Source organism: Muntiacus reevesi, chromosome X (assembly GCF_963930625.1).
Source record: "Muntiacus reevesi chromosome X, mMunRee1.1, whole genome shotgun sequence".
Lineage (NCBI taxonomy): Eukaryota > Metazoa > Chordata > Mammalia > Artiodactyla > Cervidae > Muntiacus > Muntiacus reevesi.
This window is the reverse complement of record NC_089271.1, coordinates 35,259,660-35,277,720: the sequence shown is the minus strand read 5'-3', so window position 1 is coordinate 35,277,720 and position 18,061 is coordinate 35,259,660. Positions and strand designations below refer to the sequence as shown.

Genomic DNA, 18,061 nt, shown 5'->3' with positions numbered 1-18,061 from the left:
GGTGGGCTACAGTCCATAGGGCCACAAAGAGTTGGACAGTACTGAAGCAAGTTGCTTCAGTACTGTCCAACTCTTTGATCATGAACTCCTTACTGCCAGATTCAGACCTAAACTGAAGAAAGTAGGGAAAACCACTAGACCATTCAGGTATAACCTAAATCAAATCCCTTACGATTACACAGTGGAAGTGACAAATAGATTCAAGGGATTAGCTCTGATAGACAGTGCCTGATGAACTATGAACAGAGGTTTGTGACATTTACAGGAGACAGGGATCAAGACCATCCCCAAGAAAAAGAAATGCAAAGAAGCAAAATGGCTGTCTGAGGAGGCCTTACAAATAGCTGTGAAAAGAAGAGAAGCAGAAAGCAAAGGAGAAAAGGAAAGATATACCCAAGTGAATGCAGAGTTTCAAAGAATAGCAAAGAGAGATAAGAAAGCCTTCCTCAGTGATCAGTGCAAAGAAATAGAGGAAAGCAATAGAATGGGAAAGACTAGAGATCTCTTCAAGAAAATGAGAGATACCAAGGGAACATTTCAAGCAAAGATGGGCTCAATAAAGGACAGAAATGGTATGGACCTAACAGAAGCAGAAGATATTAAGAAGAGGTTGCAAGAATACAAAGAAGAACTATACAAAAGAGATCTTCACGAACCAGATAATCATGATGGTGTGATCACTCACCTAGAGCCAGACATCCTGGAATGTGAAGTTATGTGGGCCTTAGGAAGCATCACTATGAACAAAGTTAGTGGAGGTGATGGAATTCCAGTTGAGCTATTTCAAATCCTGAAAGATGATGCTGCGAAAGTGCTGCACTCAGTATGCCAGCAAATTTGGAAAACTCAGCAGTGGCCACAGGACTGGAAAAGGTCAGTTTTCATTCCAGTCCCTAAGAAAGGTAATGCCAAAGAATGCTCAAACTACCGCACAATTGCACTCATCTCACACACTAGTAAAGTAATGCTCAAAATTCTCCAAGATAGGCTTCAACCGTATGTGAACCGTGAACTTCCAGATGCTCAAGCTAGTTTTAGAAAAGGCAGTGGAACCAGAGATCAAATTGCCAACATCCATTGGATCATCGAAAAAGCAAGAGCTCCAGTAATACATATATTTCTGCTTTATTGACTATGCCAAAGCCTTGGACTATGTGGATCACAACAAACTGGAAAATTCTTCAAGAGATGGGAATACCAGACCACCTAACCTGCTTCTTGAGAAATCAGTATGCAGGTCAAGTTACAACTGGACATGGAACAACAGACTGGTTCCAGATAGGAAAAGTAGTATGTCAAGGCTGTATATTGTCACCCTGCTTATTTAGCTTATATGCAGAGCACATCATGCGAAATGCCAGGCCGGAAGAAGCACAAGCTGGAATCAAAACTGCTGGGAGAAATACCAATAACCTCAGACATGCAGATGACAACACCCTTATGGCAGAAAATGAAGAACTAAAGAGCCTCTTGATGAAAGTGAAAGAGGATAGTGAAAAAGTTGGCTTAAAACTCAACATTCAGAAAACTAAGATCATGGCATCTGGTCCCATCATTTCATGGCAGATGGGGAAACAGTGGAAACTATGACCGACTTTAATTTTTTGGGCTCCAAAATCACTGCAGATGTTGACTGCAGCCATGAAATCAAAAGGCGCTTACCCCCTTGGAAGAAATGTTATGATCAACCTAGAAAGCATATTAAAAAGCAGAGACATTACTTTGCCAACAAATGCCCATTTAGTCAAGGCTATGGTTTTTCCAGTAGGCATGTATGGATGTGAAAGTTGGACTATAAAGAAAGCTGAGTGCCAAAGAATTGATGCTTTTGAACCGTGGTGTTGGAGAAGACTCTTGAGAGTCCCCTGGACTGCAAGGAGTTCCAACCAGTCCATCCTAAAAGAAATCAGTCCTGAATATTCATTGGAAGGACTGATGTTGAAGCTGAAACTCCAATACTTTGGCCACCTGATGCGAAGAACTGACTCATTTGAAAAGACCCTGATGCTGGAAAAGATTGAAGGCGGGAGAAGAAAGGGACGACAGAGGATGCGATGGTTGGGTGGCATCACCAACTCAATGGGCATGAGTTTGAGTAAATTCTGGGAGTTGCTAATGGACAGGGAGGCCTGGCGTGCTGCAGTTCATTGGGTTGCAAAGAGTCTGGACATGACTGAGTGACTGAAGTGAACTGAACTGAAGGTTGAGTTTGAAACCTAGAATGTGGCTATGATTGCAAATTCTGCACATTTTTTAAAAATATTGAAATGTGCACTGACAAGAGACGAATTTTATGGTATGTTATACCTCAGAAAAGCTGTAAAAATATTTTTTACATCTGAGAAAGGTAAAAGTATTACTGCCATGCTGCTTATGTTATCACAAGTATAACAAAGATAGCTGTGACTAAGCAGAATAAAACAGAAAATGGAACCTCAATGTAGGTTAACTAATCACCTCTACCTAGTTAAATCACTTAATAGCCCAAAAGCATTAAAATTTACTGAGAAACCTCCCATCTATCTTTGAAAAAATACGTTAAAACACCCTTTGAAAAACAAATAGAAATATTATTCTAAATTTCAATATCTATTTACTTGTTCTTATTGTTCTTTGGTATTCACTTTGTAGATTCTAGTTTCCAAGTTTTAAATAACAAATATGAAATATATGAAGCTTTGATTCCTAGAAGCAATACTGCTCAGACTTAACCAGAAAAAGATGACATAATAGAATTTTCCATCTTAAATTCTGTTTCCCAGTTCAGCATAAATTACATTCACAAAACCAGTTACACACATATGCTTGATGTATTACCTTGCCTGACTTGTCAGCCTGAAGTTAACAGTAGATTCCTTAAATAAACCAACCCCTTCAATATCGATGACCTCATCCACATCAGGCTCAGTAGCAATCAACATAATGGGAAACGTCCAGATCCCATCTGTCGTGCACTCTACTTTCAGTGTAACTTGAGACCTTGAATAGAAAAAGAGATTTATAAAGGATATTGCAGGAAAACAAGCAAAGGGAATATAGTATAGCAGATCAACGTCTAAGACGAAAATGGAAGTAAACCTGTGGTTTCAGTAAAAAAAACTGAAACTTTTAATTCTTTAAAAAATGTAGATGGAAAAGATGTGGATGGGCTGTTTATATCTCAGGAATCATTCTGTAGGTCAGAGTCCCTATTATTATCCTACCTTTGAGGTAATTGTTTCATAGGGTATCTTATTTACTCTCTAGTTATTTACTAAGAATTAGTAACATATGTAGAATTCACTCTGCAAATGTTCTGTACCCAGCATAGAATATCATATTACTTAATAATCTGAGGAGAGGTTGACAAATGGACCCAAGTGTTACACTAAAAGGTATTCCATAAGGGGATTTTCTGTTCAAACTGAAACATGAAAAAGTTCTTTGAACTCTTGCTTCACACAGAAAAATTAGATTTTCTGTGAAAACTTACAAAGCCCCCCAAACTGACTTAAACTGAAGCTTTAAAAAATTAAATTGCAACTGATAAATATCACAAACACTTTACAATAACATGTAATTGAATGGCAATTGAATTAATGAAGACAGTAAATATAGCCTTCTAAGCAGTTGGCTCTGAAGAAGAGTGGAGACATAGGTCAGTAGCTGACGGTGAAGAATAGTTACTCATGTGTTTGCTTGCATCAGGTGGAAATAGCTCAAACACATAGCTCAGTAGTTGCAAGCCATATCATATGTCACAATGGACCAAGAAATCACAATCTTCTTACATAAATCTTTCAGAACAGTTCTGCAAACTCTTAGCCTCTTTAAATTGGACTGTGAAATTATTCAACAATTTGGGGAACAGTTAGATAATATATTATCAAATTTGAAAGGTGGAGACACTAAACCAGTTAATTCACTATTAGTAATTTCCCTCAGATATACTTCAAAGATTTCAAGAAGCAATATGTATAAGGATGTTCAATGCTGCATTACTTATACTATAAAAAAACTGGTACCAAAATTTAAAAAATATCCCTTCAATACAGTGCTAGTAACAATAAAATGGAGTAGCCCTCATAAACAACAAAAGAGTCCAAAATGCAGTACTTGGGTGCAATTCTCATAAATGACAGATTGATACCTGGAGTAACAGGCAAATTTGGCCTTGGAGTTCAAAATGAAGCAGGGCAAAGGCTAACTGAATTCTGCCAAGAGAATCCACTGGTCAGAGCAAATACCTTTTTTCAACAACACAAGATTTTACACATAGACATCACCAAATGGTCAATATCGAAATCAAACTGATTATATTCTTTGTAGCCAAAGATGGAGAAGCTGTATACAGTCAGCAAAAACAAAACCTGGAGCTGACTGTGGCTCAGATAATCAGCTTCTCATAGCAAAATTCAGGCTTAAGCTAAAGAAAGCAGGGAAAACCACTAGGCCAGCCAGGTAAAACTTCAAATCCCCTATGAATATGCAGTAGAGTGACAAATAGATTGAAGGCATTAGATTTAGTGAACAGTGTGCCTGAAGAACTATGGGTGGAGGTCAGTAATACTATACAGGAGGAAGCAAAACCACCCCAAAGAAAAAGAAAAGCAAGAAGGCAAAGTGGCTATCTGAGGAGGCTGAAGAAAGAAGAGAAGTAAAAAGCAAGGGAGAAAGGGAAAGGTACACCCAACTAAAAGCAGAGTTCCAACTAAAAGCAGAGTTCCAAATCACAGCAAGGAGAGATAAGAAGGACTTCTTTGATGAACAATGCATAAAAATAGAGGCAAACAACAGCAGGGGAAAGACTATAGATCTCTTCAGGAAAATTGGAAATATCAAGGGAACACTTCATCCAAAGATGTGCACAACAATGGACAAAAACAGTAGAGACCTAATAGAAGTAGAAGAGATCAAGAAGAAATGGAAAGAAAACATGGAAGAACTGCAGAAAAAAGATCTCAATGAACTAGATAGCCACGAAGGTGTGGTAAGTCACCCAGAGCCAGACATTCTGGAGTGTGAAGTCAAGTGGGTCTTAGGAAGGAGTGCTGTCAGTCAAGTTTGTGGATGCAATGCAATTCCAGTAGAGCTATTCAAAACTCTAAAAAATGATGCTATCAAAGTGGTGCACTCAGTATGTCAGCAATTCTGAAAGTCCCAGTAGTGGCTTCAGGACTGGAAAAGGTCAATCCTCATCCCAATTCCCAAGAAGGGTAATACTAAAGAATGCTTAAACCACTGGACAATTGTACTCATCTCCCATGCTAGTAAGGTCATACTTAAAATCTTGCATGCTAGGCTTCAGCATTATGTGAACAAACTTCCAGACATTCAAGCAGGGTTTAGAAAAGGCACAGGAACCAGAGATCAAATTGCCAACATTCGCTGGATCACAGAGAAAGCAAGGGAATTCCAGAAAACCATCTACCTCTGTTTCATCAACTACACTAAAGCCTTTGACTGTGTGGATCATTAACAAACTGGAAAGCACTTAAAGAGATGGGAAAACCAGACCATCTTACCTGTCTCCTGAGAAACCTGTATGGAGGTCAAGAAGCAACAGTTAGAACCCTGTATGGAATAACTGATTGGTTCAGGATTGATAAAGGAGTATAATAGGGCTGTCTGTTGTCATTCTGTTTATTTAACTTATGCGCTGAGCACATTATGAGAAATGCTAGGCTGGAAACAAGATAGGCGGGAGAAACATGAACAACCTCAGATATGTGAATGATACCACTCTAATGGCAGAAGTGAAGAGGAACTAAAGAACCTCTTGATGAGGGTGAACGAGAAGAGTGAAAAAGTCGATTTAAAAATAATATTAAAAAAAAAAAAAACTAAGATCATGGCATCCAACCCCATTACTTCATGGCAAATAGAAGGGGAAAAGGTGGAAACAGATTTCCTCTTCTTGGGTTCTAAGATCACTGCAGAGGGTGACTACAGCCATGAAATCAGAAGACGATTGCTTCTTGGCAGAAAAGCTATGACAAACCTAGATAGTGTGTTGAAAAGCAGAGACATCACTCTACCAACAAAGTATGTATAGTTAAGGCTATAGTCTTTCCCAATGGTCACATAACGGTTGTGAGAGCTGGACTGTAAAGACGGCAGAGCGTCAAAAAATTGATGCCTTGGAACTGTGGTGCTGGAGAAGACTCTTGAGAGTCCCTTAGACTGCAAGGAGATCAAATCAGTCCATCCTAAAGGAAATCAACCCTGAATACTCACTGGAAGAACTGATGTTGAAGCTGAAGCTCCAGTATTTTGGTCACCTGATGTAAATAGACGACTCACTGGTAAAGTCTCTGATGCGGGGAAAGATTGAAGGCAGGAGGAAAAGGGGACGAAAGAGGACAATGTAGTTGGATGGCATCACCAATTCAATGGACATAAGTTTGAGCAAACTCCGAGAGATGGTGAAGGACAGGGAAGACTGGTGTGCTGCAGTCAACGGGGTTGCAGAGTCAGACATGACTGAGCGACTAACCAACAATAATAAAGTTGTATTACACTGAAATAGTGAAATATTATTCAACATAATGAAGCCCATGATAATGGATATATCATCTTAAATTTATGTCCAAAATATAAAACCTAAAGCTACACCTCTCTCACACTCTCCTGTCTTAGTGAATGAAACTATATTCCCCTATTAGCACTATTTAAAGAGCATTATTTCAATAGCTGGTCTACCCGCTTCTATTCTCGCCACTGCACAACTTTGAGCTGTTGGTTTATTTTAGTTTTTCTTATTTAACTACATTGTAACCACTTCAAATTCACGTGGAATAAATAATCACAGAAGTAAATGAGTATGTACAACTATACACAAAAGAGAATTGCTAAACTATGTCAGATTATCATACAATACTTATAGAATTTTATGAATCACATACACAAGTTGTCATAAATCAGTCTCTAAAATATGTACCCTTTGGTCATTTCCAATTGCTTTCAGCATAAAAGATAAATTCATAGCCTCATGATCTTCTGTGATCAGATCCTGGTCAAACTCTCCTCCAGTTGGTTACTTTCTCCTTTGCTTACTGTTAGAGAAACACTGCCCTCCTTACAACTCATTGTTCATGCCAAATATTTCCTGTCCTACTACTTTGGCATTTATTACTGCCTCTTTCTCAAATGGCTGCCCTGGTGGTAGACGCTAAAGAATCTGTTAGCAATGTAGGAGACCTGGGTTTGATCCTTGGGTCAGGAAGATGCCCTGGAGCAAGGGAATGGCTACCACTCTAGTATTCTCGCTTGGAGAATTCCACGTACAGAGGAGCCTAGCTACAGTCCATGGGGTTGCAAAGAGTCAGACATGACTGAGCGACTAATGCCTCTGTCTCAAATACCCTTCCCAGAGAAGGCAATGGCAACCCACTCCAGTACTCTTGCCTGGAAAATCCCATGGATGGAGGAGCCTGGTGGGCTATAGTCCATGGGGTTGCACAGAGTTGGACATGACTGAAGTGACTTAGCAGCAGAAGCAGCAGCAAATACCCGTCCAAGCTCTTCTCATCTCTAAGGTCTTTCTTCAGACATCACCTCTTCCTGGAAACCTGTCTACCTTACCTAGTGTACATCCTTCCTAGATCTATATTTCCCTTTATGTATTTCTTTATCAGGACAATCTGAAATGTTCTTGTTTCCTATATACTTAATTCTCTTTTATTTCTCACTCTCACTAGACTAAATATTCTAAAAGTGCAGGAATTTTGTCTCTTTTGAAGATGCTAAACAATTTTTAAATAAATGAGTAAACATGGCCAAATGACAACACTGAGTGATTTCATTCATCAGCCAATTCTTTGAGCATGTAGGAAGCCACTAAGTCAACCTTTTTGGCCCACAGTGAGGAAGACCACTCAGTTACAAGGATGGCACAGTGAATCATTTTATAGTCAATACTGTGGGTTCCTAACAATGTACATATAAGCTATTCCCTGTGTCAAATTGTCTGTCTCAAATCCTATGAAAGAGAACTTTGGGTTCTCATTCTGTTCATCTCTTGAGCAGATAAAAAGTTCCAGGAAAATGTTGAGCTGATATGATTATTATTTCTAAACATTCCTTAAGACAAATGACATCTGTAATTTCTCTATTAAAAAAAGTTCAGACTTGTGTTAACTTATAATCATCAGACTGATTCATGACAATATCAACTGCTAATCTCTTTAAGTTTTAGTATTAGACCCTTGATTTTTATCTAAAAATGAGTGGTTGTAGTGGTTTAGTTGCTCAGTCATGTCTGACTCTTGTGACCCCATGGACTGTAGCCTGCCAGGCTGCTCTGTCCATGGGATTTTCCAGGCAAGAATACTGGAGTGGGTTGCCATTTTCTTCTCCAGGGGATCTTCTCAACCCAGGGATCAAACCTTACTCTCCTGCATTATAGGCAGATCCTTTACTGACTGAGCTACCAGGGAAGCCCTAAAAATTAGTGGATATATGTATATATAATTGATTCACTTTGCTGCACAGCAGAAAGTAACATAACATTTTAAATCAACTATACTCCAAAAAAATTGAAAAAATAAAGAAAAAAAAGGTCAAGGTCTTAAGGAATAATATTCTTGTTTTCACTATATTTTATTTTTTGTAAAAACACATTTAAGGCTCTGACCATTACTCTTATTATTTCAGCACTCTTCTATGAAAGGATAAACATGAAAAATTACCTTGTTTTTACTGTTGTGCAACAGTGTTATATTTTCCTTAACAAACCCATGAAAATTTTGTTGTCTTTTTTTACCTTGTCAATCAGGAAGAGAAGAATTAAATTTGATGCTTATTTAGATTATCTAGGTAAAGTATGATTTGGGTATAATTATTTTCTTGTTCTTTTTTCAAAATTTAAAGCTATTGGTTTTATTTATTTTTGTTTTTTTTATCATTTAATGGTATGTCTTGCAATGAACCATCCCAAATACATATGGAGGAAGGAATGACAAAAACAAATGAGTATGTGTGCATAAAACAGAATTATTAAACTACATCAGAACACCACAAGACACTCACACAAATTTATAAATCATGAATATAAGTTGTCCTAAATCAGTTTCTCAAATATTCACCAACAAGCTCTAAACCCACCAAATGTGGAACAAATATAAATTCACATTGGTTCTGTTCACACTCACTAATGATAACATTTTCCCCTTCTGTTTTTTTTTTTCATTTATTTTTATTAGTTGGAGGCTAATTGCTTTACAATATTGTAGTGGTTTTTGCCATACATTGACATGAATCAGCCATGGATTTACATGTGTTCCCCATCCCGATCCCCCCTCCCACCTCCCTCCCCATCCCATCCCTCTGGGTCTTCCCAGTGCACCAGGCCCGAGCACTTGTCTCATGCATCCAGCCTGGGCTGGTGATCTGTTTCACCCTTGATAGTATACTTGTTTCAATGTTTTTGTTGGTAATTTCCCTGTCACTGAATCAACATCATACTAAGCTAAATGTGAAAAAATACTAACAAATAAATGTTTAATTGCTAAGTTGTATCTGACTCTTTGTGATTCCATGGACAGTAGCTTGCCAGGCTCCTCTGACCATGGGATTCTCCAGGCAAGAATACTAGAGTAGGTTGCCATTTCCTTCTCCAGGGGATCTTCCTGATGCAGGGATCAAACCAGTGCCTCTTGCACTGGCAGGCAGATTCTTTACCACTGAGCCACCAAGGAATCCCATAGAAAACTATGAAAATTTTAAAAAAGCCCATAGAAAACTATGAAAATAATATTTAATGTGTACTTTCTTCTTACAATCTGATTTTATTACTGTTTCCTGAAGGGGACCCTGCTATCTTTTAGTTATTAGACTACATTTTCAAAGCCACTTTAAATACACACATGGGTACACTGAATGCATAGTTAAATTATAGAAATGGTAAAAAGCACAAGTAATACTGTCAATTGTTTTTTCATGGTCAGGCAGTATTTTGTGCTTATTTGCGGTTCTAATCAGTGTCTCTGCATCAAGACATAAAATCCTGTTTCAGATGTGACCTAGCATACAGCATGTGTAGGTGCTAAGTATCAGATGCCTAAAAAGTAAATATAAAGACACTGGATGAGGTTTTTCAAAGGACAGATATTCAAAGCTTACTATTCTCACAGACTCTAGTATGACCCTCTTATACTTTACCTTTAGTACAATGCTATGGTTTTGAATGGTAAAATGGTAATGACAGCAATTGCAAAGGAGGGCACTCAGCATTTGCATCATTTGAACTGGTTCTGAGAAGCAATATGGAGAAATACCATGTTGCCAATGTATAGTGCCAAGCCTGCAATTAAAAATTTTTTTCAAAGTAGATAGCCCTGTTTTGCTAATAGCGTATCCTAATGACCTTGGGGAGGTCACAATTCCTGAAGGATATCTCAGATTTATAATAATTTGGACTAATCTTTTTCATCAGAATACTTTTCACAGCTGAATAGCTAGAAATAATCTATTTACCTAAATGGCATCAAAGACTTTTGGACTCTGTGGGAGAAGGCGAGGGTGGGATATTTCGAGAGAACAGCATGTATATTATCTATAGTGAAACAGATCACCAGCCCAGGTGGGATGCATGAGACAAGTGCTCGGGCCTGGTGCACTGGGAAGACCCAGAGGAGTCGGGTGAAAAGGGAGGTGGGAGGGGGATCGGGATGGGGAATACATGTAACTCCATGGCTGATTCATGTCAATGCATGACAAAACCCACTGCAATGTTGTGAAGTAATTAGCCTCCAACTAATAAAAATAAATGAAAAAAAAAAAAAAAAGTGAAGACCACAAAAAAAAAGAAGTAATGCAACTGACAAATAGAAAGATGGAAAGAAAAAGACCACATTATTTAGTCTAAAAGAGTAATAATATTGTTTAAAGAAATTAGGGTTTGTAAAAGCAGGTTTACCTCACTGGTTTCTTTGGTGTAAATATCAGATTGAAGACCAATGTTATCTGTTCATTCTTGGCATTATAAGATTTTTTGATCAAATATATAGCCACGCAGGATTCCAAACTAGCGTCTTCAACTTCAGATTCAAATTCAATGTCATATTCAAATTCATGTTTCATAGGTACATCTAAGAAAATCAAGATTTAAATGCATTTTAATTCAACTAAATATGTATAGGTTGAAAATCAATTATACGTCAGCAATAATCATGCACAGGTATTTAGAGTGAGGGTATATGTTATTTAGCTTTGTGTTCATAATACCTAGTGTGTTACCAGGTATATAATAGTATTCAGTATGCTTTTAAGAGTTAAATAAATGAATGGATATAAAAAATAAATGCACCTACTATCCTTAATCCCACCATCCTTAAAATTCAGAATAATAAGAAATAGACAAGTGGAAATTAAAAATTAATATTTACTATAAATGCAAATAATATGATATGCTGTATATAAAATATATTAAAAGCTTATAGACTTATAATTGATAAAGAAAGATTTGAATTAAGACAAAACAATATTAAAATAGTATCCCAGTCTATTAAGGCAGGACTTTCAAGCTCTGGGATATTTTAACAAAAGAGAGAATTCTTCATTTTTTAGTCTTGAGGTATTATAGACAATATGGTTAATTAACCATGTTTTCTTAACCAGTAGTTTACCAGAAGAAAGTCAGTTATAGCAGGGTTTTGTTAGGTATATGTGAAAAATATTCAAGACTGGCATGTATAACAGAAGCATAATCATCAATAATATTTATGCTCCATGTCCATATAAGGAGCCCAGACTGCAAATCAAGAAGTTTGTGGCATATAGATCATGAAAGAGAGGTCCAGAGAACCATCACTGCGGAGATAACTTCTAAAGTCTGTCTCTAATGTACAAAGGTAAAAGTGATCCTTTGATTCACACAACTGATGGCCACCTCTCTCTCACTAATCCTAGCAGAATTCAGACCACTTTTCAGAAGTGGCTGGTCATAATTTCTGCCATAGAACTCTGAAAAACAGCTTGGCTGTAACAATCCCAAATCACATTTAATAATTACTCAGTAAATCTTATTAATGTAAAATAATGGACTGACCTATAACCTTACAAGATCTTTTTCTTTTTTTCATGTGTAAGAATAAATCTCAGACCTTCTGAATTGCTAGCTTTCATCCTGCTGACCAAATTGGCAATTGTTCCTATCGATAACCATTCTTTGTTGTAGCAAAATCAATATGTCTACATTTAATATGTTGATTTGTTCTGGGGATGGGATATGGAAATGTTCCATTGGAAGCCATGCTCCATACTGAGAAGCAGCATTTAAGAGTTTTAGAGTGTTTAATGGGAGATGAAATTTCCACTGCATTCAAATAACATATTTTTCAAAGCAAATACTATTGAGATCTGCATCTGTTTCTGCTTAATTATTGAAGCCTTTATGGGAATGGCTGTGTCAGAATCAAGACAGGAAATGAGAAGCTAAATTTAGTTTCAGAACCATTGAACCCCCTGTGGGGAATCTGTTACTATAGATGTCATAATTCCAATCCTAAGAAGATCCATTGGTACAAAACACAGACCTGATTATCCGCAAGGGGACAGGGGTCACGCAAGTAGGAACCATATTAGTACTTTTTACACTTTACATATTTCCCTTGTTTTAACTAGAAAACAGTATATGAACACATAAGGAAGAGAAACAGAATCAGGTGGTACAAAATCCTAACAAACTGACATTCTGCATTGTGTCTTCAAGCTAACAAAGTAGAGTCTCTGCATTTTATTTGAAAAGTCATATTATCAAGTAAAAGCAAACCTTCTGCAACGTTCCCAACTTGGAGAGAATCTGTATAGTATGTGTATTGGGTTGATCAGAGCTAAGTCAGTGAGACCAGTGTAAATTAGTTATCATCTGATTGTTGTATAACATTAATTACTCATGACAAATACAGCTCGTGACTTTGAGAGAACAAATGCACACTTCTAAAAAACATTTAAATAAATGTAGTTTATCTTACGGAGAAGGCAATGGCACCCCACTCCAGTACTCTTGCCTGGAAAATCGCATGGATGGAGGAGCCTGGTAGGCTGCAGTCCATGGGGTCGCTAAGAGTCGGACCCGACTAAGCGACTTCACTTTCACTTTTCACTTTCATGCACTGGAGAAGGAAATGGCAACCCACTCCAGTGTTCTGGAGAATCCCAGGGACGGGGGAGCCTGGTGGGCTGCCGTCTATGGGGTCGCACAGAGTTGGACACGACTGAAGCGACTTAGCAGCAGCAGCAGTTTATCTTAATATAGATTACTATTTCAAGTTATAAGTTCATACTCCTTAGGACTACTGTAATAAATTTTTTGACACAGATGGAAGATTCTGTTTTTTGTTTGTTTTAAACACAAACCCTTAAAAAGACATTTGAACTCACGAAATTAAGGGTCAGGATAAATATATATTTAATTTCAATTGTGTTTTAATAGAAATTGAAATATTTACTAACCTCTTTTTTTCTATCTTATATAATGGCTATCACATGCTTGTTTAAAAGCACTTCCCATTTTCAATGGTTTCCCATTCTGCGAAAGTTTTCATGAACTGCTCACTAAGACCTGTAGATTTTGCCCCAGTTAAACTTCCTAGCTATGGCAAAATTCATAAATATGAGGCAGATAATTTTGTTTACTTATCAAATATCTAAACACACTTTAAAAACATTTTTCTTATCATTTATATTTACATTTCTTTTTTCATTTGGTGAATAATAACTGAAAACTTTCCTTGAAATGACAAGTAAGGTTCTTGTCCCTTTGGAACTTATAACTGGGAGGAAAGAATTGCCAATAAACTACCAATGATACTGCAACGTTTTCAGTGATGACTGTGAGAATGGCTACTATGGAGAAGCAGAAGAGGCTATGACTGCTCAGGTCCTGGGAACTTAACTGCTAAGGTCCTGAGGAGGAGACCAACATACCAAAGTTAAAAAGAAAGTTGATAAGGGCCTCCTGCATGTAGACAAAGAAAAGGCCTCTTAGGCATCAGAGCAGCATGAGGGAATTTTCCTCAGCCTCTTTGGGAAAGAACTTAAGCAGGTGGAGCAAAAGGGAGTGGGATGAAATTTCCAAGAGATGAAATGGGCATAATGGGCAAGACCATGCAGGCTATGGTGACGATTTGGGACTTCTAAGAATAGCAAGAACCTATGGAATGTTTTAAATACGGAAGTGATGTGGCTGTTTAATGGTAAAGTGAGCAAAAGGGGGTTAGTAGAGAAGGTAATGATGTTTCTGCAGTAGTTCAGGGCAGGTGGTGACTTGCACAAGGGTGAGAGGAAGATGGAGATTAACCTCAAGCAATGCCTTGTGAAGAATGAAGTGGGGACCATGGCAGCAGTCCTGACTGGTAACCAAAATCATGAGCTTATCATTTCAGTGCTGTATTCATATCCTTAACATACATACAAAATATTTAATCAAACATATTTAAGAGAATTATAGAGTATGATATATTTCTCAATCTACTTATCATCTACTGTCTTATAAAACAATAATGGTAATAATCACTTGGGTATGGCAAGTGGTCACTATATTGAATAAGAAGGGTATGCTTCCATCCTTGTGTAATTATGCAACCTAATGCTTGTATCATCATGCCAATAAATCATACAATGGGCACTATTGTGGTCAAGGGTGCCAGATACATAGGTGAATTTTCTCAGGACAATAACTGACTTTTATTCAATGTGGAAGAATATTAGTAATTTTAAAAAACCCTTGACAAAACATGACAGTCAAAAAGTGCTGAATTGTAACAGATTTATTTGGAAACTATATTGTGAAACTGTGTGTTTTATACCATTCTAATCTGTAAGAAATACACTTCATAGCAAACCCAACCAAAATGTCTCAATGAGAAGTGAACATCAAAGTATAATGAACACTGTTATTCATGTTCTTTCATAAATTTCTACAGTTGTCTCTTCATTAATAATAGGCATTTACATTTGCTTGACAGGATGTAATAATCATAGAAGGAAGGAATGGAGTACTGAACACAAATTTGAAAGAGGATAATGAAAACAAGGTATTCAAAGAAAATAGAGGATACTGGATAAACCACCTAAAGCTATTTTCTTTGAACAGATAATGAAGAATGTGCCATCTGCACACTCTTATTATTTTTACAAAATTGAGTATCTTTTTGAAGGGTTATTTAATTTACATGTTTTACTTCACTTTCATAAGGTCATTTAATAGACCAAACATTTTGATTAACTTAAAATAACTGCATATTCTTCTGCTACAACTGCAAGTACTGTATACTACAGAATGAAAATTAAAGGAAGAAAGTGGCAACATAGCTAATGCTTGTCTTACGCATTTCATTTTAAACAAGAATCCAGAAATAAAAGATAAAGGAAATTTTTGTAACATAAATATTTTATCCAGCCATTTAGCAATTTAGCACCAAATTTCAGAATCTATTTAAGATTAGGTACAATATTATTGTACTTTCTGATACAATATTATTTCATGTATTAATGAGAAAACCCACCAAACAACGTTGAAAGAATCATGTTTCCATCTCAAACTGTCATTTGCCAGTGACTGAAGATGGGTCCTCTAGTACATCACTGTCACAAAATGCCCAACTAGAGCTTTAAATGATAATAATGGTAATATCTAACACTTATGAGACAGTTACTGAGAACCAGGCACTTTTAAGAATTCTATGCATTTACACTTAATCTTAAAAAAAATCCTATGAAATAGATACTATCTCCATACTACAGTTGAAGAAACAGAGTTTATAGAGAAGTAAAATAATTTTGTCAAGGCTGTATAGAAATTAAATGGAAGAACCCAAGTTGTCTGAGTCCAGATGTCACAGCTGAGGATACCAGGCCTGGCAAGTGGCAGGCCTGAGAAGATGCCATCGGCAGCAGCTTCTGGAAGTATGCAGGCCATTATCTGTGCAAGGGAGTGTTCTGGCCCTCAGGGTAGAGGCCTGGGGCACTCAAACATTGAGATTCTGGTCAGAGGAAGAGAAGCCAACAATAAAGATGGAGAAGGGATAACCAGGGAGATGCAAGCTCAGAGCACAAATCTGACCACTGGATTAGACATACTGGATAGGGTTGATAATCTTGTCAAGGGTATTCTCATTAGAGTAGTTAGGACAGAAGACTTAATGGAGTGAGTTGAGCAGAGAAAGCAAAATGAAGAGAAGCAGAGGGAAGGATCAAGTCTAGAGGCCAATGTGGGGTCATGGGAGGGCCAATGACAGGCTTCTCTGGAGCTAGTTGTGATTACAGACCAAATCCAACATGGGCATCGCCATGTAAACAACATGCAACAAGATGACTGGCCTTTGGGTAAAATGAGACCAGTGTGACAAACACATCAGCAAATCAGGCACACACAAGACAATGGATTAATCAAAGAAAGACAGCCTCAAGCTACAGTACACCTGGGATATAAAAGGAAGTGGCATGAATTTGTTATGCAGTTAAATGGCAAAACTACTCACAGAAAAAGTCCCACAGAGAGAAAGTCACTGAACTAATCTCCAGAGAGGCATAGAGAAGGCAGAGACCAGTTACTTAGGAAGAATAAATACAATTATAGGGGAAATACTGCCCACAGGGTATAATTTGTAGTCTTATAGAAGTCACATTTCAAAATACTGTCTAAAAATAAAAGCAGTATAATCTCCCAGTAGGGCAACACCAATTGATTTAAGTAGTACAGGTGCATAAATCTAACATGTTGGATAGACGATTTCTTGAATTCCTTGACAACAGTCTGTGCTTTGTTAATTTTGGCTTCTCTGGGACTCAGCATAATACCTGGCAACAAAGATGTTCCCGAGATTGTTGTTGAATAAAAAAGATATGAAAGTGATCAATCCTCATTAACTCAATGGTGTATGTGAGGAGTCAGGGTGGAAAGAGAATAGAGAGGTCCTAGTGTTTTCATTTAAATGAGGTTTGATGGTTTTATTGGACTCTCAGGGAAAGAAGATGGTGAAAAGTAAGAGAAAATAATGGGAAGGCAGTGGTGGGGGATCCTTATTTCCTATTGATCATGTTTACATAGAGAGGCTTTTTCACTTGCTAGAAGGGAAAGGTATAGGAGGGAAAAATATCTCAGCATCAATCAATCCTTCATCATGATCTGCCCTCTGAGAGAAAACAACATATCTGATCAGTGAATTCGGGTAAAGAAGTGAAGCCGGAGCAGATAAGCAGACCCTTTTCTTTCTTTTCTGATATCATCAATCAGCATGCGCACTTTCTCTTCCTTCTTTGTGTATCGATTATTTATTCCTGTACAACTGGCTAGTTTGGGGTAAACGTGCTCGATTGTGGTGGAAGGTATTGACAAGCCCAAATGAATCCATAGTACCAAGTCATTTTCCAGTTCACCTTTATAATACAGGTACCTTTTGACCTCCATCTGCCTTATTTCTACATCTACTTTTCAGATGACTATAAATTTGGATGAAGGAATACAGGCTGTTAATTAATGATCACACCTAAAATCCCATCACAGCTCAAGCCACAGAGTGAAGTGCTTTAATTTCCACCATAAGGGATTTAAGAGACTATAGGAAGTACAACATGGCATGAACAACATGACTTTTGGATTCTATTTAATGTGTTGAGTAAACTATAACCAAATGACACACATAGGTGAAAAGAGCTGGTTTGCCTTTATATAAAGGCTAAAATAGTATTCAGGTTTGTGACCAGCCCCATCCCTTCATAAAGAAATAGATGAGAAGGAAACAGCAAGCAGGGGGACTTTCAGAGACTGCATGCAAGTTGGTTACATCTTTGGAATTGGGCAGTAAAAGGAATCCAGCAATTACCAGATGCTTTTAAGGAACTCAGACTAGAGAGAGGTCAACTGATTTATCAAATATTCAGAGAAAAGACATTAAGACATTACTATTTTTAATGTTTAAAAACATTAAAATTGAGTGTCTGTGCTTAGTCGCTCAGTCGTGTCTGACTCTTTGCGACCCCAGGCACTGTAGCCCGCCAGGCTCCTTTATCCATGGGATTCTCCAGGCAAGACTACTGGAGTAGGTTGCCATTTACTCCTCCAGGGGATCTTCCCAAC

General features: G+C 37.5%; 1 protein-coding gene across 1 annotated transcript in view; it reads right to left on the bottom strand.

Moving 5' to 3' along the window:
* The window catches only part of CFAP47 (cilia and flagella associated protein 47), a 490,506-nt gene that overhangs the window by 31,205 nt on the left and 441,240 nt on the right, over nt 1-18,061 (bottom strand). The window contains exons 61-62 of the mRNA XM_065916701.1: nt 10,898-11,069; nt 2,818-2,979 (exon numbers count right to left, since the gene is read on the bottom strand). Coding sequence (XP_065772773.1) covers nt 2,818-2,979; nt 10,898-11,069 — 334 coding nt within the window. The remainder of the gene's footprint in view (nt 1-2,817; nt 2,980-10,897; nt 11,070-18,061) is intronic.